This window comes from Lepidochelys kempii, chromosome 1 (assembly GCF_965140265.1).
Source record: "Lepidochelys kempii isolate rLepKem1 chromosome 1, rLepKem1.hap2, whole genome shotgun sequence".
In the NCBI taxonomy this organism is placed as follows: Eukaryota; Metazoa; Chordata; order Testudines; family Cheloniidae; genus Lepidochelys; species Lepidochelys kempii.
Window position 1 is genome coordinate 211443149 of NC_133256.1, and position 27931 is coordinate 211471079.

The 27931-nt window shown below is 45.5% G+C and overlaps 1 protein-coding gene across 3 annotated transcripts in view; it reads left to right on the top strand.

Moving 5' to 3' along the window:
• Positions 1-9403: 9403 nt before the first annotated feature.
• LOC140898625 (transient receptor potential cation channel subfamily V member 6-like) overlaps positions 9404-27931 on the top strand; it is an 87820-nt gene continuing 69292 nt past the window's right edge. For all 3 annotated transcript variants that reach the window (XM_073312712.1, XM_073312719.1, XM_073312728.1), the window contains exon 1: positions 9404-9754. In XM_073312712.1, the coding sequence (XP_073168813.1) occupies positions 9627-9754 (128 nt within the window). In that variant the 5' untranslated portion in view covers positions 9404-9626. The remainder of the gene's footprint in view (positions 9755-27931) is intronic.

Genomic DNA, 27931 nt, shown 5'->3' on the forward strand with positions numbered 1-27931 from the left:
CTAGGGTTTGTATCTTTTTCCCCTTGAGGTTGTGGAGACTCCCCTTTCCCAGGGTCCACCCCCATAGGGGACTGGCCCCCTCCCTCTAGGTCCTTCTCTCCCGCTTTCTCTGTTGGTCTCCTCCCTGTGCCCTCTTTCTCTTTTGAGGAAGGGTTCCAATCCAACCCCAGGACCACGGGGTAGGGCAACCCCTCTATTACCCCCACCCGCTTCCAGGCGAATCTTCCCTGCACCTCCAGGGGTATCTGGGCCATGGGACAATACTCCCCATCCCTGTGGATGCACTCCACCAGCATCCTTTCTCCAGGGATAAGCCAATGCGGCTTCACCAAGCAGCGCTGTATGAGGAGCGGGCTGAGGCCGTATCCACTAGACCCCTCTGGGGCTTTCTCCCCACCCGCACGGGGATGGTGGCTATTCCACGCCTCTTCCTCTGGTCCTCCAACCTTGGTCCAACCACAGAATTCAGCAACCCCACAGTTCATCACTGGGCAGTCATGGCTCTCTTGCCCCGCTGTCCAGTGCCAGCACACAAGCTGCCCCGGGCGGCTAGGGGTTCCCTTGTGCTCCTCCCATCGCTTGCCTACCGGCTTCCCAGTAGGGTGCTCATGGGGTTTCTTGCCTCCCTCTGCATCTCGCAGGGTCCAATGCTCCCTCGGGGGGAAGTTTGCCTCTGCATACTCCTCTGTCTTTTTGACGGCGGCTTCTACAATGCCAGGCTGATGTCGCCGCACCCAGACCTGCATGCTATCGGGGAGGCACTGCACAAATTGTTTGAGGATCACCTGATCCATTATCTGCTCCACTGTTTGGGCGGCAGGCCTCAACCACCGCGTCACCCAGTCCGTCAATCTCTGGGTGAAGGCCCAGGGCCACATGCCCCCCGGGCTGCCTGAAACTTTTGCCAGTATTTCTCTGATGAAAGCCCCAGGTGGTCCAAGATCGCTGCCTTCACTGTGTCATAGTCCCTAGCCTGGGCATCTGTCAGGGCCATATACCCTGCCTGTGCCTCTCCAGCAAGATATGGGGCTAGCCACACAGCCCAGGTTGTCCTGTCCCATCCCGTGCCCAGGGCCATCCACTCAAAGGTACCCAAAAAGGCATCGGCTCACCTGCCAGGGCCATCTTACAGATGCTGAGGGCAGGGGCCAGGGGCCATCTCCCCCTGCAGGACTCATCAGTTTCTGCAGGACTGCCGCTGCACTGTTGCCTGTTCCTTGATGAAGTCCTGCAAAGTCCATTGCTGCTCAGCCTGCCAAGCCAGTAAAACTGGCCTCTCCAGCTGGTGGGACTGCTGAAAGGACTGCAGTGTCTTCTGCATCTCCTCATGTTGCTCTGTGAGCCACTGCAGAGTGCCCTCCAAACTGTGTCTCTGGCAAAGGATCCCGGACAAGCCCCCACGTGTAACAGGGTCCACAACCCGCCCCTCTTCCTAAGGCCCACTTGCTGCCCCCAATAAGGCTCAGAGAGGCTTTCAGGGTTGTGCAACACCCATGTCTTTATTTACCTGCAGTTATCCCACCACCAGTGTTTATCTATTTACAAGCTTTACAGGATTATTCAATCTCTTTTACAGGCAGAGTCAGCCTTCAGCTAGGAGGCCTCCAGTTCCTTCCCCCAACTGACTGACTTCACCTTGGCTGCCCACCCAGGCTCCCTCCCAGCCTTTATAGCCCTTGGCTTGTCAGGCCAGCAGGTGTAGCCAACCCTCAGGCCAGCATCAGGCCTTTTCCATCAGCCCCAATCTGTTTCCCCTGATTGGAGCTGACTGGGCAGGGGCTAATTAGGTGCTTTTGCACCAGCACCCTGCAACAGAAGGCTAAAAACTGAAACCATAAAAATTGTGTTGAACAAATCACACAAAACAACTGAGAAGGAAAAATATTGTAAATTTATGTAAGGCAATGAAATCACACCTGATAAACACAATTACAGTGGAAAAATATCATCTGGGTCTGAACAGGACATACCTTACTTATTCCTATAACAAACAACATGGGGACAGAGAGGTCACCGTCACCTGTACTCACATGGCAGATGTGTAGTCATGTTACTTAATACAGTACTGGAAGGAGCAAAGACACCTACAGTGATGAGGGCCATATAAGAGCCTATATAGAAAAGAACCAAAAATATTCAGATTTCCCTCCTCATCCTACCTCACCACAGGGTGTTCAGTTTCTAATGAGTTTCTCTCTGTACTCCTCATGCACTTAGCATAGTGTGGTTGCTGTGGGATATCCAATACCCAATAAGAACATAATTAAGTATTACGATATTGATAGTTACTATAGATATGCTGCCAAGATTTCAAAATTGGGTGGCTAAAGTTGGGTGCTTAAGACCAAATTAAGGCATCTAAATAACTGATTTTAAAAGCTGCTGAGCACCTATAAGCTCACTCATTTTACCCATTTGTGAAAATCTTGGCTTGTAGAAAGATAATATAGGTAGGTAGGGCAGACAGATATCACAGTATCATAGCAGATACACAGATGCTATGGTATGTAGACATGGACAGATGCATATATATATACAAAAAAAAATAGTACTGATAGAGTAGATAGAATACTGCACTGCAGATGAAACTTCAAATAATATCCATTGATTTTATTTTAAATTTCATTAAATGTTGCTATTCATAATTAGACTGATTTTATATCTATATCTATATTTATGTTTATCTATTTATCTATCTATCTAGCTATAGATCTAGATATAGATCTTAATTTGGTCTATAAACTTACTAACAGATGGTTTATGTGCAGAGTGCGCACTTGTTTCCTTTTCAACATTCATATTTAATTTTTACGAGTACAAAACCACAAGGACATCAACTCTATGATCTGACCAAATTCCAGTTTGAGGAATTGACTTCTGCCAACTTGCAATTTCTCAGTCTGCATTGTGGTCAGGAACAAGATTATGTACAATCCGTGTCACAGAATGAAAGTCCTTTCTCTCCTGGCCATGTCTTCATGGGAAAAAGGAAACTCATGTTCTTAACTCAAGTTAGTGAACACACAATAAAATCCCTGAATACAAGGCTGTTTTTGTTTTCACATGAGTTAGTAGGTCGAGTTAAAGACCAGGCTTCCCCCTAAGTCTTTCACTTGACCTGTTAACTCATCTGAAAAGTAAGTACTTGAGTTAAGAACACACAATTTTTCCTGGTGAAAATCCATTTTGAAGCACTTGGAGGAGAGGAAGTTGATCAGGAACAGTCAACATGGATTCACCAAGGGCAAGTCATGCATGACCAACCTGATTGCCTTCTATGATGAGATAACTGACTGTGGATATGGGGAAAGTGGTGGAGGTGATGTACCTTGATTTTAGGAAAGCTTTTGATATGGTCTCCCACAGTATTCTTGCCATCAAGTTAAAAAAATATGAATTGGATGAACAGACTACAAGGTGGATAGAAAGCTGGCTAGATCGTTGGGCTCAGTGGGTAGCGATCAATGGCTCAATGTCTAGTTGGCAGCCGGTATCAAGTGTCCTGCCCCAGGGATCTGTCCTGGGGCTGGTTTTGTTCAACATCTTCATTAATGATCTGGATGATGTGATGGTTTGCACCCTCAGAAAGTTCGCAAATGATACTAAGCTGCGGGGAGAGGTAGATATGCTGGAGGGTAGGGATAGTGTCCGGAGTAACCTAGACAAATTGGAGGATTGGGCTAAAAGAAATCTGATGCGGTTCAATAAGGACAAGTGCATAGTCTTGCATTTAGGACAGAAGAATCCCATGCAATGCCACAGGATGGGGGCCAATGGGCTAAGCCGATTGAGGGAAGTGATTATTCCCCTCTATTCAGCACTGGTGAGGCCACATCTCGAGTATTGCATCCAGTTTTGTGCCCCCCACCACAGAAAGGATGTGGACAAATTGGAGAGAGTCCAGCCAAGGGCAATTAAAATTATTAGGGGGCTGGGGCACATGACTTATGAAGAGAGGTGAGGGAAGTGGGCTTATTTAGTCTGCAGAAGAGAAGAGTGTGTGGGGTGGGGGTGGGGGTGCGGATGTGATAGCAGCCTTCAACTACCTGAAGGGGGTTCCAAAGAGGATGGAGCTAGGCTGTTCTCAGTGGTGGCAGATGACAGAACAAGGAACAATGGTTTCAAGTTATAGTGAGATAGGTCTAGGCTGGATATTAGGAAAAACTATTTCACTAGGAGGGTGGTGAAGTACTGGAATGAGTTACCTAGAGAGGTGGTGGAATCCCCATCCTTAGAGGTTTTTAAGGCCCAGCTTGACAAAGCCCTGGCTGGGTTGATTTAGTTGGTGTTGGTCCTGCTTTGAGCAGGGGGTTAGAGTATATGACCTCCTGAGGCCTCTTCCAACCCTAATCTTCTATGATTCTATGAAAACAAAGCCTCAGTGACTCCAGATCAAAACTGCACTGTTTCCAAATCAAAACCTGATTTTCTAACCATCAGCATTACAAACTCAATCTAGAATATGAAAATCCATGTGTGTTCTTTTTGTGACTTGTATAATAATACCTAACACTTTAAGTACTTCCTGTCTTCAAAGTACTGTTCAAACATTAGTTACAGCATCTACCATTACAAAGGCAACAGTTATAAAACACAGTGATATCTGAGATTATTACCTTTACCCCCGGGAATTAGAATTGGAGATTGGTAATTGGTAGTCAAGACTGGCAAATAAGAACTCCTTAATGGTTTGTACTCTAGTTAATTCTCACCACAATGTTGCAAAATTGTTAAGAATCATTGTCCACATTTTACAGATGGGCAAACCAAGACATGGAGAGGTTAAGCAACTTGCCCAAGGAAAAACAGTCCTTTGTGGCAGAGTCACGATTAATATTATTAATATTTAACACCTGAATATATCAGCTCAGAAAGCCTGGGTCTTTGCATTTCAAGTAAAGAAACAGTCCCTGCCTGAAAGAATTAATAATCCACACCAAGAAGATTATAATCCAGCCTACAGCCTCAGCTCCGTTTTGTAAGTAAACTAAGCACAAATTGGTCTTGGAAGTAGGATTCCCACAGGATTAAAACTCTGGACAAGCAATCCCCATCTCTGATTTGTACCAGAAGGTTATGTCATGTGTCATATATGCTTCTTGGAACTGCAAAACTGAGCCAGAAAACTTGCCTGATTGTTGGTGTGCCATGGTCAGCAGTAGAGCTGGGTGGAGAAAAGTAATTTAAACTATTTTGTGTAGGATTTTAATATTTCAAAATTTTTTAAATTCTCCACGACAGGCAGGGAGCAACCCTCTGAGGGCCATTGGAAACTTCTTGGTCAGTACCTCTGAGATAGGCCAGATAAGAGGTGGAGGAGGGTGACAGTGTCTGTGAGTGTATGTGTGTGTGTGTTGTATGCCCCCTGCTGGCATGGATCAGCCCTGCTCCTCTCTGGACCCCTGGGGCAGTCCACATGGAAGACATCCTTAGAACCATAGATCCAGAAGCCTCGGCTCCCCAGCCGGCAGCTGAGTGGGCGAGCTGATTGGAAAACCGACAGATTTTGAAACCCATCTGGCAGGCAGGGTTGCAGCTTCCATCAGCACTTCAGCAAAATCACCATATCTCCAGGAACTGTTTTGGTTTTCCAAAAGAAACAAAGTTGTATTGGAATTTCCTGGCCAGGTTAGTTTTAGGTGGGATAGGGTAAATCACTTCAGCTGCATATGCTATCAGAGAAGGGCTGAACTGCAAGATCCTGAGTGTCCTCAAGTCCCTCAGGAGTCCATGATTGCAAGGTGCTCCTCATCTCAGAGAACCAGGCCTTAAGTGATGGCACGTCCAAGGGCTTCTCGGTGCTGTTTTGGCTAACTGCTAAGCTGTTAAGTGGGGTCCTGCTGGTGCTACTTTGAATTAACTGCTGTAGATTGTGCAGAACTGTGATGAAGGCAAATTAAATCTGCAGCTATTTGATTTTCGGAGTGGGGTAGGGGCCCAGTTGCTTCAGTGGCAGAAATGCAAGCAGGGCCAGAAATAGGATATTAGTGAATGAATTAGCGCATCCAGTACGTCTTATGGAGGTCTGAATAACTGCCACTTGGCTGCCACTCTCGGGACTGAACCAGAGACCCCCAGACCTATTATAAAAACAACAAACACAGTCTGTTACAGCTTGATCTATGGATCCATAATTAATAGGTAAAGGGGAAGGCACTATAATAACTCATATTCTCATGGATCAGCACAGAGGGTGACCTGTAAAACACACTCACCAATGGGTTACACCAGTGCAAGATTATACCTGTTCCGGGGCTCTGTCTGGTCAGACTTTAAACTTCTCGTGTTGCGTGGTTTCCACCACTCTCCTTGGGAGAGACTAGTCTCAGCTCGGGCCATTAGAACAGCTGACATTTCACTAGTATCTTTTCCCGGGTGCTTCTGGAAAGCATAGAAGCTGTCTTTAAATGCAAAATAATGAGGATCACAATTGTGAGCATATTGTTTTAAACCCACAAAAAGGTTCATGGGTGGTTAATTTCTATTTAACCTTAACTCGCTCACCCACATCACGCACAGCAGGAGTCGGTGGGGCAGCTGTGGACTGAAGTACTTTTCCGATCATAATCCCACTCAGATGTTTGCACAAGTGCAACTCTAACTTCCTGATTGGCCCTGGCACGGGGAGAGAAAGTGGTTTATGACCCCAGCCACCCATGCTCTGATTGTTTCTGTAAAAAGAAAACAGGAGTCGGCTCCTAATTGCCAGCTACAGCGAGATAGATTTTATTCTGGGTTCACAGGGTTTATGCTCACAGAGTTCAGCAGACTGGCTGCACCTTGGGGCCAGGTTCAGGCAGGGGTGCCAAACCTGCAGAGGTAGCAGGGTGCAGCAGTGCTCGTATGATCATTACTGTTCATGCCTCAGTGCCGTGTGCTTCCCTAATAACAATTTTAAAATTAGGCTGTCTCCCCCTTTGTCATGGTGCTGGCTAGGGCACATTGCAGGTTCCCCACTCTCTGTTTAGTAGAAACATCCACTGACCTAATCCCCATACCATAGACCAGGTCCGGACATGTGCCGTTTTCTCTCCCCACACCTGCATGGGCTGAAATCCAGGTCCAGTTGGCAAGGCAGAACAGTCTGGGACAGGTGGGCAAGAGGGATGAAGCAATATAATGATCCTTGGGCTTTGAGGCCAGGGATCCTGATCGGGGTGAGATTTTCCAAGTCATAAAAATGTGCCACCTGTGGGGACAGTTTTGTTGGTGTGAGCATGGAAGGGTCTTGCAATTGATGGGAAGTGAAACTGAAGCCCCTCCTCCCTTCCCCACTCCTCACCATCCCCAGTACCCTACACATTTTACTATACATGCGGGGGGAGGAGTGGTTCCAGGACTCATTGAAAGGGGGTTCATTTGCAGGCCTCCTGGTGGGAAAGGAGAGGATAGCAGCATTGGCAGGCCTGGAGGGAGCTGGTCTTTGGGATGTGCATGTGCTACTCCTGGGGGAATTCTGTGCCAAAAATTAAAAATTCTGAACACAGTATTTTAAAATTTTGCAAAATTCTGCATATTTTGCTTGTCAAAATAGCACAATATAATCACTCCAGTTTGAATTATTTTGGTAATTTATTTCAAAATACCTGTCTACAAGTATGTCAACAATACTGACAACAACAACAAAATTCTCCCAAGAGTAGAGAGTTAAAGAAACCCCTATGACAACCCACTTCCAGTTGGGAGGTGTTGGAGCGGGCTGCGTGGGACCCCCAGAGCCCAGACGCCCACACTCTCCTCCCCTCAGAGCCCAGCCATGGGGCACCCCCCAGCCCAGACACCTGCACCCCCAGAGCCTTTACTCCCCCGAGCTTCTTTACTGTCCAGCTGGGGGATGTGTTGCAGTGTGGCCCTGCCCTTCTTCACCCTTTGCCAGAGCTTGGTCTCCCAGGACCTCTCCTATCTCCAAGAGAATGAGGATTAAGCCAAGCAGCCAAAGCTTTACGAGCCTTCATCCCCAGCGGGCTAGGCACTCTGCTCACTGCAAATCTGGCTTCTGCAGAGTCCAGTGGCCCCTAGTGGCACCCAGCAGCTCTGCAGCCTCAATTCTGTGGGGAAACATGGACTTCTGCACAAATTCTGCATTGTGCAGTTGTGCAGAATTCCCCCAGGAGTAATGTAGTGAGCCAGGCTGTTTTCTGCAAAGCTTGGCAAATAACTAATTTTTCAGTTTACTGGCAGTTCCAAAAAATTGAAAAAAAAATCAGTTCTGGTAGAACCAAACCCTAACATTTTGAAAAAAATTGGCAAATTGAAATGGTTTTATTTGGGGCATTTTTCCAGGCACTAGATTTGCAAATGGCCAGATGAGGCACCCCTGCCATAACTTTTAGTCCAGAGGTTAGGGCATGCATCCGTGGCATGGGTGATTCAAGTTCTATTTGGCAACAAAAATGATTAGGGGTCTAGAACACATGACTTATGAGGAGAGGCTGAGGGAACTGGGATTGTTTAGTCTGCAGAAGAGAAGAATGAGGGGGGATTTAATAGCTGCTTTCAACTACCTGAAAGGGGGTTCCAAAGAGGATGGCTCTAGACTGTTCTCAATGGTAGCAGATGACAGAACGAGGAGTAATGGTCTCAAGTTGCAGTGGGGGAGGTTTAGATTGGATATTAGGAAAAACTTTTTCACTAGGAGGGTGGTGAAACACTGGAATGCGTTACCTAGGGAGGAGGTAGAATCTCCTTCCTTAGAGGTTTTTAAGGTCAGGCTTGACAAAGCCCTGGCTGGGATGATTTAACTGGGAATTGGTCCTGCTTCGAGCAGGGGGTTGGACTAGATGACCTTCTGGGGTCCCTTCCAACCCTGATATTCTATGATTCTATCTCCCCACTTCCTCCAGCAGGTGAGTGCTCTAACCACGGGGCTATGCAGTCATTCTCACACACTTTCCCTAGGCCAATAACTACCCATTGTCTTTCATAGTGCTAATTCATAGTCATTCATAATGATAATGACTAGTCATTGGGACAAAAAGAGAGTGTGAGAATGACTGTATAGCCCATGTTAGGACACACACACGGGAGGCCCACATTCAATTCCTTGTGCCAATAAATATTTAATTATTTATACAAAGTGAAACAGCTTCAATAGCAGAAATTGAAAGATGCCTCCCTCCACCCCTAAACACACCTCAGAGTAGCCCATGGCCCAGTGGTCAGAGTGCTCTTTTGAAAATCGGGATTCTCTACAGAAGAATTCTCTACATCCTTTGCTTGTTCTTAAAAAAATTCTTATCAGCTTTAAAATATCCAGTGGAAGTTCTGTGTAGCTTAGAAGTGAGATTGCTCAATAGACATGTGGGAGTGTGAGTGGCTTCCAAACAAAGCTGTGTCTCTTTAAATCAGAAGGTAACTTAGTAGAGAGGGGTGTGTTCTCGCTCTCAGCAACTCCCCGGCAGGTAGTATCTGTTTCTGAGACACAGCCAGGTGCCTGCCTCAACTAAATGTTGTAACCATCCACCTCTCTCCCAAACTGACATTTTCTGAAGGAGCATCCATCTCCCACTCAGATCATCCTGCCCTCCTGGAATGAAGAAGTAGAGAGTCATTCACAAAGAAACATCACAGGAAGAAGGGGATAGAACAGCAGGTCTGAGTTCAGCTGACGAGGAGAACACAGGACAATGGGGATGTTCCTGCCTGGGGATCATGGGCTGCTCCTTGGGCTCTGGAACTCTCTGTTGCACAGATTTCAGACTGAAAAATCCTGGACCAGACGCCTGGATGAAATCAGTTTGCTGCAGCAGAAAAGGTTAGTCCCAGCCTGGCAGCTCCCTCCTACTTCTTCTTCAATCCCTTCTCTCTCATGTCGTTTCTCCTGGGGCTCTTCCTGCAACAGGTAAATGGAGAGTGGGCTCTGAGTAGTTGCTTATGTCCTGGCTACCTCCCCTGCAGACAGGTGATCCTGTCATTTTACATTCCCAAGGCAACTGTGCAAAACACTGTAACTAGATCCCCAAGGGAAAAGCTACTTGTAGTTTTCACCTGCTTTCTGCACCTGGCTGGGATGAAAAACATAATCTCTGTCTCCAGCCAGCAGAGAAGCACTTCTGTCTTTTCTGGAGGAAAGAGGCACTTTTTCCTGTGTTTCTGGCTTTAGGACAACTATGCCTCTTGAGCTGCTACAGACACCAGCCAACAAATTTTAAATAAATCTACCACACCCAGGTGCACCCTGATCTTAGAAGTGGGACTGGTCCAGTCAGGGAGGAAAAGAAGAGTTTGATGGGGATCCTGTGCCAGCTGTGATGTTCTGTGGCAGGGGTGGGCAAACTTTTTGGCCTAAGGGCCGCATCGGGTTTCGGAAATTGTATGGAGGGTCGGCTGGGAAGGCTATGCCTCCCCAAACAGCCAGGCATGGCCTGGCCCCTCCCCCATATCCCTTCCCCTTGCTTCTCACCCCTTGACAGCCCCCTCCCTCAGGAATCCTCCCCCATCCAACCCCCCCCTGTTCCCTGACAGCCCCCCTGGTACCTCTGCCCTATCCACTAATACTGTTATAATAAATCAATGGGATACCATCTGCTGTAATGATGCACTCAGTTTTGGTTATCTTATATAAAAAAGGAGATAGAAAATGAGGGGGCTCTGAGATGGGTGACAAAAATTATTTAAAGGCATAAAGAGACTTGGTAAAGACTGAAAAGATCAAAATTGTTGAGTGTAGAGATGAGAGGTGTAAAAGGAGATGTGAAAGCGGTTTACAACACAATGAATGGGATAGAGCAGGTAAATTTGATAGTCCTGTTTATCCTTTCTCATAATACAAGAACAAAGAGATGTTCAATAAAATTGAAAAGCAATACATTTAAAACTGATTAACGGAAGTAGTTTTTTGAGCAATACATAATAAACTAGTGGAACTTGTTGCCGCTAGGTGTGACTGAGACAAAGAGTGTGGCATGATCCAAAAAAAGAATTAGACACGTCCATGAATAATGAGAACAAGAGGTATAAATAATGTGCAAGAGGTATAAACCCTCATGCTTTACATAATAAGCCAACCACTAAGTCCAGATCCTCTAATGTGTTTAGGCACCTAACTCCATGAAATAGCTTTGAAGATCTGGGCATAGTTGCCTGAGATTCAAAAGATACCTGTCCTAAGGACATGTTCATACTGAATGGGCCTCTTCCACCTTCCTTTGAAGAATGTGGTATTGGCTACAGCCAATGACAGAATACTGGACTGGGTGCACCACTGTTGTGATCCAGTATGGCGATGGCTAGGTTACTGTAGTTTCATACAGTAAGACAACTATAGTGCCATTCAGTGTGGCTTAGAGAAGTGAGTGCAGGCCTAAGAGTCAGGTAATCCTGACTTCTTATCCTGGATTTACCTACCTTAGTTTCCCCATCTGTACACTGGGGATAATAATATTTATCCACCTCCCTGCCAGAGGTATTGGGAGGAAAGGAAAATTAATTAATTAATGTTTGCAAAGAGCTTTGAATAAATAAAGTGCAGTAAAAGGTGCTGAGTATTATCATACAGTAAATCTGAAATATTTATAAATATGAGTTGGATGCCTTTCCAATTGTATTATTTCATTCCATTACAATCTGTACATCATGCACACATTCTTGATACACGAACAGCCACATGCCTGCAGTGGGATGTATGTACCTCATATTGTGTCAGCCCTGAGTGGTGATCTGGAAATCAAAAAGGTGACTCAGTGCCTAGGGGAATTGGAATTTCATGTAGAACTGTCTGGCGCGTTCTTCTGAATGATCATATAGATTGGTAGCTGCGGAATGCAGTATGGTGCACTCAGCCATGTTGCTGGCCTGTTAACATAGCAGTGATGATTGTGAACCACTCAGATGTGACTGATGTTTAAGAGTTGTGTTTTAAGATATCTTTATCTTTATCTCAGGTTTTATTATACAACTCAACCAGTCTAGAGCCATTTTATTTTTACGGGCTAAATTCTAACCTCAGTGACACTATCCAACCTCAAAAAGAAAAGGAGTACTTGTGGCACCTTAGAGACTAAGCTCTGATGAAGTGAGCTGTAGCTCACGAAAGCTTATGCTCAAATAAATTTGTTAGTTTCTAAGGTGCCACAAGTATTCCTGTTCTTTTTGCGAATACAGACTAACATGGCTGCTACTCTGAAACATATCCAACCTCAGTGAGATTATATGGGTGTAAATGAGGCTAAAACTTGGCCCTGTGGCCCAAAGTCACCCCTGGTGTAAAGTCACTTCAGCTGAATAAGAACAGGGATGAATTAGGTGCTGTGGAGCTCCTTTTCAGAGGTATTGACTGCTCCTGGCTCCCATTGACTTTAAGTGGTGTTGACAAAAGTCAGTAATTTGGCAAATCATCAGGCCCTATGGGTTTATCTCTTACCAGAACAGCAATCTGATGGGTCATGCAGGATCATAGAATCATAGAATCATAGAATATCAGGGTTGGAAGGGACCCCAGAAGGTCATCTAGTCCAACCCCCTGCTCAAAGCAGGACCAATTCCCAGTTAAATCATCCCAGCCAGGGCTTTGTCAAGCCTGACCTTAAAAACCTCTAAGGAAGGAGATTCTACCACCTCCCTAGGTAACGCATTCCAGTGTTTCACCACCCTCTTAGTGAAAAAGTTTTTCCTAATATCCAATCTAAACCTCCCCCACTGCAACTTGAGACCATTACTCCTCGTTCTGTCATCTGCTACCATTGAGAACAGTCTAGAGCCATCCTCTTTGGAACCCCCTTTCAGGTAGTTGAAAGCAGCTATCAAATCCCCCCTCATTCTTCTCTTCTGCAGGCTAAACAATCCCAGCTCCCTCAGCCTCTCCTCATAACTCATGTGTTCCAGTCCCCTAATCATTTTTGTTGCCCTTCGCTGGACTCTCTCCAATTTATCCACATCCTTCTTGAAGTGTGGGGCCCAAAACTGGACACAGTACTCCAGATGAGGCCTCACCAATGTCGAATAGAGGGGAACGATCACGTCCCTCGATTTGCTCGCTATGCCCCTACTTATACATCCCAAAATGCCATTGGCCTTCTTGGCAACAAGGGCACACTGCTGACTCATATCCAGCTTCTCGTCCACTGTCACCCCTAGGTCCTTTTCTGCAGAACTGCTGCCTAGCCATTCGGTCCCTAGTCTGTAGCTGTGCATTGGGTTCTTCCGTCCTAAGTGCAGGACCCTGCACTTATCCTTATTGAACCTCATCAGATTCCTTTTGGCCCAATCTTCCAATTGGTCTAGGTCCTTCTGTATCCTATCCCTCCCCTCCAGCGTATCTACCACTCCTCCCAGTTTAGTATCATCCGCAAATTTGCTGAGAGTGCAATCCACACCATCCTCCAGATCATTTATGAAGATATTGAATAAAACCGGCCCCAGGACCGACCCTTGGGGCACTCCACTTGATACCGGCTGCCAACTAGACATGGAGCCATTGATCACTACCCGTTGAGCCCGACAATTTAGCCAGCTTTCTACCCACCTTATAGTGCATTCATCCAGCCCATACTTCCTTAACTTGCTGACAAGAATACTATGGGAGACCGTGTCAAAAGCTTTGCTAAAGTCAAGAAACAATACATCCACTGCTTTCCCTTCATCCACAGAACCAGTAATCTCATCATAAAAGGCGATTAGATTAGTCAGGCATGACCTTCCCTTGGTGAATCCATGCTGGCTGTTCCTGATCACTTTCCTCTCATGCAAGTGCTTCAGGATTGATTCTTTGAGGACCTGCTCCATGATTTTTCCAGGGACTGAGGTGAGGCTGACTGGCCTGTAGTTCCCAGGATCTTCCTTCTTCCCTTTTTTAAAGATTGGCACTACATTAGCCTTTTTCCAGTCATCCGGGACTTCCCCGGTTCGCCACGAGTTTTCAAAGATAATGGCCAATGGCTCTGCAATCACAGCCGCCAATTCCTTCAGCACTCTCGGATGCAACTCGTCCGGCCCCATGGACTTGTGCACGTCCAGCTTTTCTAAATAGTCCCTAACCGCCTCTATCTCCACAGAGGGCTGGCCATCTCTTCCGCATTTTGTGATGCCCAGCGCAGCAGTCTGGGAGCTGACCTTGTTAGTGAAAACAGAGGCAAAAAAAGCATTGAGTACATTAGCTTTTTCCACATCCTCTGTCACTAGGTTGCCTCCCTCATTCAGTAAGGGGCCCACACATTCCTTGGCTTTCTTCTTGTTGCCAACATACCTGAAGAAACCCTTCTTGTTACTCTTGACATCTCTGGCTAGCTGCAGCTCCAGGTGTGATTTGGCCCTCCTGATAACATTCCTACATGCCCGAGCAATATTTTTATACTCTTCCCTGGTCATATGTCCAACCTTCCACTTCTTGTAAGCTTCTTTTTTATGTTTAAGATCCGCTAGGATTTCACCATTAAGCCAAGTTGGTCGCCTGCCATATTTACTATTCTTTCGACTCATCGGGATGGTTTGTCCCTGTAACCTCAACAGGGATTCCTTGAAATACAGCCAGCTCTCCTGGACTCCTTTCCCCTTCAAGTTAGTCCCCCAGGGGATCCTGGCCATCCGTTCCCTGAGGGAGTCGAAGTCTGCTTTCCTGAAGTCCAGGGTCCGTATCCTGCTGCTTACCTTTGTTCCCTGCGTCAGGATCCTGAACTCAACCAACTCATGGTCACTGCCTCCCAGATTCCCATCCACTTTTGCTTCCCCCACTAATTCTACCCGGTTTGTGAGCAGCAGGTCAAGAAAAGCACCCCCCCTAGTTGGCTCCTCTAGCACTTGCGCCAGGAAATTGTCCCCTACGCTTTCCAAAAACTTCCTGGATTGTCTATGCACCGCTGTATTGCTCTCCCAGCAGATATCAGGAAAATTAAAGTCACCCATGAGAATCAGGGCATGCGATCTAGTAGCTTCCGTGAGCTGCCGGAAGAAAGCCTCATCCACCTCATCCCCCTGGTCCGGTGGTCTATAGCAGACTCCCACCACTACATCACTCTTGTTGCACACACTTCTATATAAATCTTTTCACTTAGTGAAATATTTCTGGTAAAACTTTGCAGTAACATCTCACCAGTATTGCTCTGGAAGAGGCCTGTGCCTCATGCTGATGTTAGGCTGGGGCCCTTAAAGAAGAACAAACTCTTCAATGGCCTTAAGCCAACTGCAACACTGTTTTGGGTTGTTGTTTTTTTAAGTCAGCAGTTACCATAAAGACATTTTGTACCTTCAGCTGTTCTTTTTGTTAGTAAGAATAATCTGATTAGATATGTCAAGCTGGATCTCAAACGCATTTACTACACTCTATTAGGGCATCACTATACAGGTGCTTATAAAAGACCCTGTCTGTTGGGGCAAAATTCTATGTTTTAAAGAAATCATAGACACTAGATATGAAAATATCTTTTATCTCATATAGTTAAAGCTAAGATTTTGTCACAGATATTTTTAGTAAAAGTCAGGGACAGGTCACAGGCAATGAAGAAAAATTCACAGAAGCCGTGACCTGTCTGTGACTTTTACAAAAAATATCTGTGACAAAATGGGTGTCTGCAGGTCCCCACACTGGCTGCTCTGGGGCAGCTGCACGTCAGCTAGGAGCTGCAGGGGCCCCCACTGCAGGTTGGGTATCGGAGCTTGAGGGTTCCCTGCCACCTACAGCTGGAAGCTGCAGGCCCAAGCCACCTGCAGCAGCTTACAGCTCAAGGGGTTCCCCCACCGCCCATGATGGCCAGGAGCTGTGGGGTGCTTCTGCCCCCTGTGGCAGCCGGGAGCTCAGGGGTTCCCCTGCCATCTGCGGCATTGGGAGCTCCAGGGTTCCCCATCACCCGCAGCTCCAGGGGCCCCCACCACTCACTGCAGTTGGGAGCTCAGGGGTTCCCCTGCCGCCCACGGCATTTGGGAGCTGCAGGATGCCACCACCACCTGAGGCTGCTTGGAGCTCTGGGGGCCGCCAGAGGTGGTGGGGGTGCCCAGGAGCTCCCTGCCCCTGTGGATGGCAGGGGACCCTGCAGCTCCTGACCACCGCAGGCTGAAGTCATGGCGGTTGCTGGAACTCACCAATTCTGTGACTTCCACGATCTCCGTGACTAAATTGTAGCCTTACATATAGACCATCAACCTGCCAATACGGAAGTGTTCTTAGCAGTACACGTCTCAAAGCATTCAGCATATGGGATGGTTAATACTGAGATCTATTAGGCTGTGGAATGGTCTTCCAAGTGGAGTTGTGGAAGGCCTTTCTCTTAAGTCCTTTTAAATTGGACTGTATAATATACTGCCAGGGCCGGCTACAGGCACCAGCTTTCCAAGCAGGTACTTGAGGCAGCATTCAGAATGGGGAGGCAGTCTGTGTCCCGCGGTGGCAATTCGGCGGCAGCTCCGCCTCTCTTGCGGCGGCGGCAATTCAGCGGCGACTGCTTGGGGCGGCAAAATTGGTAGAGCCGCCCCTGTACACTGCCATCCAGCTGTACTGTATTATAAGGAATAACCCTGAACTGGTCTGGTGAGGAAAGAACAAGATGTACCTTAATGGGAACTTTCCATCTCTGCATAATTTTTATGATGAAGATAATGGGTTGTTAGTGCTATTTTTGTAATGTTCCTTTTTATACTTCCCCCCCATTGAAATTATTTTCAAATAGGATGGATCTGAAGTAATAAACAAAGGTCATGCTGGTTTTAAGCTATATATGCAACTACTCTGAGGATTGTACTGATTTCTACCAGATCCCATGTTGAAGGATCTCTGCTAATGATGAGTAAATACCTAAAAAGTTCTGCTTGCTTAGGAGAACAACCCCAAAGTTTGAATGTTTGGCTTAACCTTCTTGGGGCTGCAAACCAGATGGAGAAATTTCAGGAGAGAACATCCTTGCCCTCAAGAATTCAAGAGAGGCAGCGCTGTCTAGTACTTAGTGTAGGACACTGAGAGCCAGGAAACCGGGGTTCTTTTTTCACTCTGTCACTGACTGTCTGTGAGACCTTCAGCTCATCCTTTCACTTCTCCATGCCTCAGTTTCCCAATTTGTATAATAGCAATAATAGTAGCCCCTTTTTGTAAAGTGCTTTGAGATCCTCAGCTGAAAGGAGCTATAGGAATATGTAATTTGTCACTTCCCACTTCATGTCAAACTAAAACCACCTTGATAACAGTTTGTTTTAGGTTGGCTTTAACATTTAGGCCTGGTCTACACACAGAAATTGCACCAATTTAACTTTGCTGTTTTCTAAATTGATTTAGCTAAATTGGTGCAATTTGAAAAGGAGTACTTGTGGCACCTTAGAGACTAACCAATTTATTTGAGCATAAGCTTTTGTGAGCTACAGTTCACTTCATCGGATGCATACTGTGGAAAGTATAGAAGATCTTTTTATACAGACAAAGCATGAAAAAATGGTGCAATTTCTGTGTGGAGAGAAGCTCTTACAGTACCAGCTAGGATCCAGAAGCATGGAAGCAGCCACAGTGAAAATACAGAACTAATATGGGGGAATGTATCAGCCTTTACAGTCCACTTAAAAATTAAGTAGCACATAATGTCTTCTCCAAGAACATTTGAATAGGACAGGAAAAGTAGTTATGGAAAGTACTTGGGTAGTAGTTACTGTCAAGTCTCCTGCATCTTTGTATGTGCATAGCACCTGTCATCCAAGGATCTCAGAGCACTTTATAAACACTAACAAATTAAACTTCACAACACCTCTATGAGCAGCATATCATTATTTCCATTTTACAGATGAAAAAACTGAGCCACAGCAGGACTAACTTGGGCAGTCTGAGTAGGAATCCTAGGGCCTGGGATTCCCTTTTAATATGTATTCCCTTTTGACAACAACAATGATCCAACCTTCAAAATACAGATTGGGGGAAGTGGAAAGGCCGTGTGAAATGGGGACAATATTGGACATGCCAGGAGGGGCACAGTAGATGATTCATAGATTACAAGGCCAGAAGGGAATCTAGATTGTATAACACAGGCTATAGAACTTCTCCCAAATGATTCCTAGAGCTTAGTTTTTAGAAGAAAACATCCAATGTTGATTTAAAAGTTGTCAGTGATGGAGAATCCCCCAGACCCATGGTAAGTTGTTCTAATGGTTAATTACTCTTGCTTTTAGTAAATTGCACTTTACTTCCAGTCTGAATTTGTCTAGTTTCAACTTCCAGGCATTGGATCACGTTATACCTGTCTATGCTTGATTGAAAAGCCCATTATAAATATTTATTCCCCATATAGATACTTACAGACTGCAATCAAGTCACCCCTTAAACTTCTGTTTGTTAAGCTAAATAGATTGAGCTCTTTGAGTTTTATAAGGCAAGTTTTCTAATCCCTTAATCATTCTTGTGGCTCATCTCTGAACCCTCTCCAATTTATCAACATCCTTCTTGAACTATGGGCACCAGAACTGTACACATTATTCCAGTAGCCGATGTACCAGTGCCAAATACAGAGGTAAAATAACCTTTCTACTCCTACTCAAGATTCCCGTTTATGCAACCCAAGATTGTATTAGCTCTTTTGGCCACAGCGACACACTGTGAGCTCATGTTCAGCTGATTATCCACCCCGCCCCCAAATCTTTTCCAGAGTCGCTGCTTTCTAGGATAGAGTCCCCCATTCCGTAATTATGGCCTACATTCTTTGTTCCTAGATGTATACATTTATTTGTATTAAAACATGTATTGTTTGTTTCAGAGTAGCAGCCGTGTTAGTCTGTAGCCGCAAAAAGAAAAGGAGGACTTGTGGCACCTTAGAGACTAACCAATTTATGTATTTATTGCATTTAGTTTACCAAGTGGTCCAGATTGCTCTGAATCAGTGGCCTGTCCTCTTCATTATTTACCACTCCCCCAATTTTTGTGTCATCTGCAACCTTTATTGGGGATGATCTTATGTTTTCTTCCAGATCATTGATAAAAATGTTAAATAACGTTGGGCCAAGAACAGATCCATGTGGGACTCCGTTGGAAACACACCTGCTTAATGACAATTCCCAGTTTACAGTTACGTTTTGAGACCTATAAGTTAGCTAGCTTTTCGTGTGTTTAACGTGTGCCATGTTAGTTTGATATCATTCTAGTTTTTTAATCAGAAGGTCATGAAGTACCAAGTCAAATGCCTTACAGAAGTCTAAGTATATTACATCAACACTATTACCTTTATCAACCAAACCTGTAATCTTATTTAAAAAATCAAGTTAGTTTGACAGGAACTATTTTCCATAAACCCTTGTTGACTGGCATTACAGTAGAACCTCAGCATTATGAATATCAGAATTATGACTGACTGGTCAACCACGCACCTCATTTGGAACAAGAAGTATGCAATCAGACAGCAGTGACAGAAAAAAAAAAGAAAAAAAAAAGAAAAAAAAAGAAAAGAAAAGCAAATACTGTGTTAAATGTAAACTACTAAAATATAGGGAAAGTTTAAAAAAGATTTGACAAGGTAAGGAAACTGTTTCTGTTCCATTTAAATTAAAATGGTTAAAAGCAGCATTTTTCTTTTGCATAGTAAAGTTTCAAAGCTGTATTAAATCAATGTTCACTTGTAAACTTTTGAAAGAATAACCATAACATTTTATTCAGAGTTATGAATAACCTCCGTTCCCAAGGTGTTTGTAACTCTGAAGTTCAACTGTAATTACATTGTGGCACCTTAGAGACTAACCAATTTATTTGAGCATGAGCTTTAGCTCACGAAAGCTCATGCTCAAATAAATTGGTTAGTCTCTAAGGTGCCACAAGTACTCCTTTTCTTTTTGCGAATACAGACTAACACGGCTGTTACTCTGAAACCTGTAATTACATTGCCCTCCTTTAACTCTTTCTTATTGAGTCCCATGTCAGCCACTGCATTACCTTGCCCAGTATTAATGTCAGGCTGACAGGCCTATAATTAACTAGGTCATCCCTGTTACCCTTTTTAAAAATTGGCACAACATTAGCTTTCTTTCAGTCTGCTGGAACTTACCCAGTGCTCCAAGACTTATTGAAAATGAATGTTAACAGCCAGTGAGTTCCTCATCCAGATTTTTTAAAACTCTTGTATGCAGTTATCTGGACCTGCTGATTTTAAAATGTCTAACACTTTAGGAGGAGATGGTATGATGGGATAATATGATTTTGGCAATTGATTGATCTTTAAATATTCATGGTAAATAGGCCCAATGGCATGTGATGGGATGTTAGATGGGGTGGGATCTGAGTTACTACAGAGAATTCTTTCCTGGGTGTCTGGCTGGTGAATCTTGCCCATATGCTCAGGGTTCAGCTGATCACCATATTTGGGGTCGGGAAGGAATTTTCCTCCAGGGCAGATTGGAAGAGGCCCTGGAGGTTTTTTGCCTTCCTCTGGAGCATGGGGCACGGGTCACTTGCTGGAGGATTCTCTGCTCCTTGAAGTCTTTAAGCCACGATTTGAGGACTTCAATAGCTCAGACATAGGTGAGGTTTTTCACAGGAGTGGGTGGGTGAGATTCTGTGGCCTGCGTTGTGCAGGAGGTCGGACCAGATGACCATAAAGGTCCCTTCTGACCTTACTATCTATGAATCTGTGAACATTAGTAGTTTCTGTGTAACATCCTCCAGAGATACCAGTGGAATGGAAAGAGTGTTATCATCACCATAAAATGAAATTATATCATCTGTTTTTCCCCAAGTACAGAATAGAAATATTTATTGAACATTTCTCTCTCTTCTGCATTATTATTGATAATTCTACCATTTCTATCTAGCAATGGACCAATACCATTGTCAGGATTGTTTTTGTTCCTAATATATTTTAAAAAACTCCTTATTGATATCCTTAGCTCTTGGCCATAGATTTCTCCTTGAGCCACTTTGTTTCCCTCATCAGTTTCCTACAATTCCTAACTTCTGATTTATATTCATTACTATGCGCTTATATAGCTGCCTTAAATCAGCATGGCCTTCTTCACTCAGTTGTGGGATTGTGGCTTTTGGGCATCTAGTAAGGTGTTCTTAAATGATTCCACATTATTACATTTTTCTGATTAAATTCTTCCTCACAACTGATTTAGCTCATAATTATTTTCAGCTTTGTGGAACTGGCCCTATTAAAATACCAAGTATATATATTATTGGTCTGGACTTTATTCTGCTTGTGCATTGCAAATGTATAAACACCTTAGATGGTAACAAAATTTCCTGCAAGGGGATATAGGAGTTCAGAGCAAGGGGCTGACCTGGGAGTGGTGAATCTCCCAGCCTTGCTACTGAATTACTTCATGACCTTGGTCAGGCCACTTAATCTTGCTGATTCAGTTTTCCCATTGGAAACACTGGAATGCGTTATCTAGGGAGGTGGTAGAATCTCCTTCCTTAGAAGTTTTTAAGGTCAGGCTTGACAAAGCTCTGGCTGGGATGATTTAATTGGGGATTGGTCCTGCTATACTTACCTACATGCCTCCAGCTTCCATCCAGGACACACCACACGATCCATTGTCTACAGCCAAGCTCTAAGATACAACCACATTTGCTCCAATCCCTCAGACAGAGACAAACACCTACAAGATCTCTATCAAGCATTCTTAAAACTACAATACCCACCTGCTGAAGTGAAGAAACAGATTGACAGAGCCAGAAGAGTACCCAGAAGTCACCTGCTAAAGGACAAGCCCAACAAAGAAAATAACAGAACGCCACTTGCTGTCACCTTCAGCCCCCAACTAAAACGTCTCCAGCGCATCATCAAAGATTTACAACCTATCCTGAAAAATGATCCCTCACTCTCACAGATCTTGGGAGACAGACCAGTCCTCACTGATAGACTGCTGCCCCACCTGAAGCAAATACTCACCAGTAACCACACACCACACAACAAAAACACTAACCCAAGAACCTATCCTTGCAACAAAGCCCAATGCCAACTCTGTCCACATATTTATTCAAGTGACACCATCATAAGTCCTAATCATAGAATCATAGAATATCAGGGTTGGAAGGGACCTCAGGAGGTCATCTAGTCTAACCCCCTGCTCAAAGCAGGACCAATCCCCAATTAAATCATCCCAGCCAGGGCTTTGTCAAGCCTGACCTTAAAAACTTCTACAGAAGGAGATTCTACCACCTCCCTAGGTAACGCATTCCAGTGTTTCACCACCCTCCTAGTGAAAAAGATTTTCCTAACATCCAACCTAAACCTCCCCCACTGCAACTTGAGACCATTACTCCTTGTCCTGTCCTCTTCTACCACTGAGAATAGTCTAGAACCATCCTCTTTGGAACCACCTCTCAGGTAGTTGAAAGCAGCTATCAAATCCCCCCTCATTCTTCTCTTCTCCAGACTAAACAATCCCAGTTCCCTCAGCCTCTCCTCATAAGTCATGTGTTCCAGTCCCCTAATCATTTTTGTTGCCCTTTGCTGGACTCTCTCCAATTTATCCACATCCTTCTTGAAGTGTGGGGCCCAAAACTGGACACAGTACTCCAGATGAGGCCTCACCAATGTCGAATAGAGGGGAACGATCATGTCCCTCGATCTGCTGGCTATGCCCCTACTTATACATCCCAAAATGCCATTGGCCTTCTTGGCAATGTGGAAGTATAACATTGTATAAGTATAACGTTGTATAAGGAGACATGCTGGATACATTGTATATGAGAGGGCATGCCAAAACATGTTACAAAGTATCTGAGGGAGCACACGTAGGGACAGTTAGCTTTTGAATGGAGAAGCAATCAAGATAGAGCCAGCACGTCTAAGAAGCAGGCATCAGAATGGAAGGTGTGAAGGGCAATTAGTTAAGTTAACAGGAAGCAGTTCAAGGAGATTGTTAAGGGTGGCAGGTAATTGAAGATACGTGACTGGTCTCAGGGATCTCGAAGGGTGGTGACTAAAATCTTTTTCTTCTTTTGTCTGTAACTTCTCTGTAACTTGTTCTCCAAAAAACTGTATAAATTAAAAGACACAAGCCCCACTCAGGTGACTCACTTCTAAATGTATTAGCAGAGCAGCTTTGCTAATAAAACAGAGTGGTCTGATAAATTGTGAGTCTGAGTCAAACTTTGACAATTTGGAGGTTCCACCGAGATGGCAAGCGGCTTCACTGAGGCTGTGTGATCCCTGACTGCCTTGCAGGATGATCATGGCAGCTGGCGCCTGGACGCTTAGTCCAAGCGATCCTCCACAAGACAGAAGGTACACAGCAGCAGCGCAGTCTACGCCATTGAACTTGTTGGTTCCCACTCTGTTCGGGTAGGGGTCTTTGGATCCAGCTTCTGGAATCAGACGTCTCAGGTAATTATTATTTTTGTGCTTTTACCGGTTTGAGGACTGTCTTGTCTTTGTGTCTATCTGTCTTCCTCGTGGTGTGTGTGTGAATCTGGGAGCCATCTCTGTCCGGAGACTGGCTGACCAAGGGGTCCCCGTCCCCATGGTCTGAATAAGTGGAATCTGCACAGCTGCAGCCGCACCACGCCTTGGGTGTACCCCTGGTGTGAAAGCAAGGGCAGTTGAGGCAGTAGCCTGTGGGCTCCTTTCTGTGTGTTGCACCGGGTACCGCTCTGCTGAGCCCGAATTTCCTTCTTGTGTGAGTGCTGTGTGAAGTCCTCCTGGATGGGTAATCAGAAGTCTAAGGTAGAACAGTTCCCTAAGGGAACTCCAGCTTATTTTATGTATTTTAGGAGGGGTCCAGACTCTTGTAGGTTTCTTGAAAAATGGTCCAAATTAGCTCTAGAGAACCCCAAATTACAGTGGCCACTGTTAGGTTCTTGGGACAAGGATCAAGTGGACGCTTTAAAAAGCAAACTCGTCCTCCCAAAAACCAAATTGGGGAGAGGAGAAGTAGACTGCTTCATGCAGTGGTGGGAAGAGGCAAATAGTAGATGGACTGAGTCAAAACTCACCTCTCTTAAAAATTCTATCAAAAAACTAACAGTTCAATTGGATGCAGTCTCTCCCACCACTAGTCCGAGCGCTCCCCTTTGCCCAGTCCTGTGCAATGATCTGGATCAAACCCGACCCCCACCATACTCCTGCGCAAATAAGAAATCAGAAAAGGAAAAATCTTCAGTGACTACAGATAATGAAAGTGAAGAAGATACCCTCATTGGCCTTGCAGCTCTGCAAAATATTATGAAGAAGAAATCCAAAGCAGACTGCAAATATTCTCTTGACATCTCTTCTTGGAAAGGAGAACCTGATGGGAGGTTAATGAGAGACTCTAATCAAACTGTTGTGGCACCCTTACGAGTCCTTAGGATGAGAGAAAGTGAGTCCATATGGGATTATAAGCCCTAGACTCGTAAGGAACTTTTATCTATAGTTAAAAGTTTTCCCAAACCACAGGAAAACTCTGTCAAATTTGCTGAGGAGTTTCTGTTAATCTGTGAAATCTATGAACCCTCTGAGACAGATCTCCTCCAACTGTGTAAATTGTTAGCTCCTGCCAGTTATTATGAAAAATGGTTGGCTGCCGCAGACTGGCCAGTTGAGGCACGCCACTCAACCATAAAAAGTGCTGGCCCAGATTCGGCATACAGAGACCGGTGTATGGCTCTTTGGAAGCGCCTGCATCAAGCCATTCCCAAAGTGTGGTCTCCTAAAACAAACTGAACAGCAATACGTTGCTGTAAGCAAGGGCAAGGAGAAAGCCCAGGAGACTATAGGTCCCGGCTAACTGATATTTTCCTAAAACATTCAGGAATACAAGAGCCCGATGTAAATGGGCAGGGGGCCTTGGCACATGCATTTGTTGATGGTCTTCTCCCTGGCACAGGCAGCATGTTAAAACGAATAAGTGTGGGATGGGAGACTGAAACCATGGACAAATTGCTGGCAGTAGCAGAGCATTGCCACCGCACTTTAAAAGGAAAGGAGGAACAGTCCTCCCAAAAGTTAATGGCTCTGCAGATACAGCATTATTCAGGACTAAGCAGACCACACCGGGGACAGGGACGGGGTTGCGGAAGGGGGCGGGGGGCTGGATTAACTGGGGTTTGTAACTACTGTAAACAGCCTGGACACTGGAAAAAAGAGTGTCCAAGACGACCTAATAATTGTATGGAAAATTAAGTGAACCTCCCGCTGGTTCCTCCAGCTGATCCCCAACCCTATTTTTCACCCCAACAATGACGGGATGCTGGGGAACCTCACAAAGTTTTAGCTTCCTTATTACCTCTGTCCCCTACTGGAGAATGTGTCCTGACTGTAAATGATCTCTCTCTCCCTTTCCTTGTTGATATTGGAGCTTCTCTTTCTACAATCCGCACCACTGACTTGCCTGAGGTTCCCCAGATCTGGAAAATCTGTGTCTGCTGTTGGCATTACAGGGATCCCTACCTGTTTTCCCCTCTCAAAACCTTTGTCTGTTCAGGTCGGTCCCCTCTCTGAGGAGCATGCATTCCTCCTCTCTGATTCCACCCCTGCAAATCTTCTGGGACAGGACTTGCTATGCAAACTTGGCTGTTTTATTTACTGCTCCCCAGATGGTGTCTATCTGCAAATCCCTCAGTCTTCCTTATGTGATTCTGTAGCCTCCCTGCTGTCTGAAACTTCCCTCTCCACTCCGGTCCCTTGCTGTCCCTTAACTCCGTCCCTAGAGCACCTAATCTCTCAGGTTCCTTCCTCCCTATGGCCATCGCACCCATCTGAAGTGGACCGATTAAATACTGACCCAGTTCGGATTACTGTAGACAATTCCAAACCTCTGCCTCGCCTGTCTCAGTATACTTTGAATCCTGAGGCAGAGGCTGGGATTGCTCCAGTTATATCTGCATTAAAAGAACAAGGAATTACTGTCCCTTGTTCCAGCCCCTGTAACACCCCTATCCTCCCAGTTCAAAAGGCTGATGGCAAATCGTGGCAATTTGTTCAAGACCTTCGAGCTATTAACCGTATTGTCATACCTTCTTTTCCAGTGGTTCCTAACCCTGCTACAATACTAGCGTCTATTCCTCCAAATGCAACCCACTTTACTGTTGTAGATTTGTGCTCCGCTTTCTTCTCTGTCCCAGTTCACTCTGAATCCCAGTATCTCTTTGCCTTCTCCTACAAGGGTCAGCAATATACATGGACTACCCTTCCCCAGGGGTATACAGAGAGTCCATCCTATTTTTCTCAAGCCCTAGCCAGGGATCTCGCTGATCTGGTTTTCCCATCAGGATCCACACTGATCCAATATGTGGACGATTTACTCCTGTGCTCCCCCTCTCTGTCTGCCTCAGAAACTGATTCACTAACACTTCTCACAGCTTTAGCAAACAAGGGTCATAAGGCTTCTCACACAAAATTGCAGCTCTGCCAAACCTCTGTCACATACCTAGGCTTCCTTCTCTCCCAGGGCTCCCGTACACTCTCTCCAGCCCGGGTACAAGCCATCCTTAGCTTTCCCCAGCCTTGCTCTCCACGCCAGGTCAGAAAATTCTTAGGCATGACAGGGTTCTGTAGGCAATGGATTCCCCAATATGCTTCTCTGGCTAAACCACTCCAAGAACTCACTCGATCCTCTGTACCTAACCCCATGCCATGGCCACTTGAAGCAAATGCTGCTTTCATTTGCAGCTTTTCATCTGCTTCAGAAATCGCCCGGTGGCTTATTTTTCTGCAACTTTGGACCCTGTAGCCCAGGGTTTACCCCCTTGCCTACGTGCTGTAGCTGCTGCAGCGTGCCTGGTCGAGATGTCTGAGTCCCTTGTCCTCTGCTCTCCTCTCACTCTCATGGTTCCCCATTCTGTGGAAACTCTCCTTCTGCAACGCAACACTGCTCACCTCTCCTCTGCTCGCCTCACTAGGTATGAACTTTTGCTGCTTTCAGCCTCACATATCACTATTAAGCGCTGCTCCTGGTTAAACCCTGCTACTCACCTTCCTTTACCTAGTGATGGTGAACCCCATGACTGCCTTACAACTGTCTCCGCTATCACTGTCCCACGCCCCGACCTTTCAGACGTACCTCTCCCTAACTCTGACCTGGTATTATTCACTGATGGGTCCTGTTATAGAAATGACCAAGGCCACCTTCTTGCAGGGTACGCTGTGGTCTCTCTCTCTGAGACCATAGAAGCTGCGCCCTTACCCTCTGTGACCTCTGCCCAGGTGGCCGAACTGATTGCTCTAACCCGTGCCTGCTTTCTAGCCGAGGAGCTCTCTGCCACTATTTTTACTGATTCTCGGTATGCCTTTGGGGTTGTGCATGACTTTGGCACCCTCTGGCAGGCTCAAGGTTTTCTTACCTCTACTGGTACCCCTATCAAGAATGGCCCCTACATTGCCGCCCTCCTGTATGCAGTTTTACTACCATCTGCCTTGGCAATTGTTAAGTGTACTGGCCACTCAGCGGCAGACACCGAGGTGGCAAAAGGTAATGCACTTGCTGATGCTGATGCAAAACATGCTACCACTATAAAACCTTCACCAGAAGCGTTTCTTGGTCCCCTCTCTGTCTCTGTAACGCCACCATCCCTGTCTCATCTCGCTCAGCTCCAGGATTCTGCCCCAGAAACAGAGAAAGACTGCTGAAGTGCTTTGGGTTGCTCTTTGCATTCTGATTCCCTTTGGCGATCGCCCACCGGTACCTTTGTAGCCCCCCTCTCACTCTACCTGTCTCTAGCCACCCTGCTACATGGTGTTTCACATGTCAGCAAGGAGGGGATGGTCTCTGCTATGAGTAAGGCGGGGTGGTGGGCTCCCCATTTCAGCTCCTTTGCAACCCGCCACTGTGCCGCTTGTGTTACTTGTCAAAGCCACAATGTAGGCAAATCTGTAAAAGTAACACAAGGGTTCCGGGGTTTGCCTCAAGCACCTTTCCTACACTGGCAACTTGATTTTGTACAAATGCCAAAGTGTCAGAAATATGAATTCATTTTAGTTATAATATGTCTGTTTTCGGGTTGGATTGAAGCCTTTCCCTGTCGCAAAGCTGATTCATTGTCCGTTGCAAAATGTCTGTTAAACCACATTATCCCTACCAAGAGAATTCCTGCCACTTTGTCTAGTGACCAGGGAACACA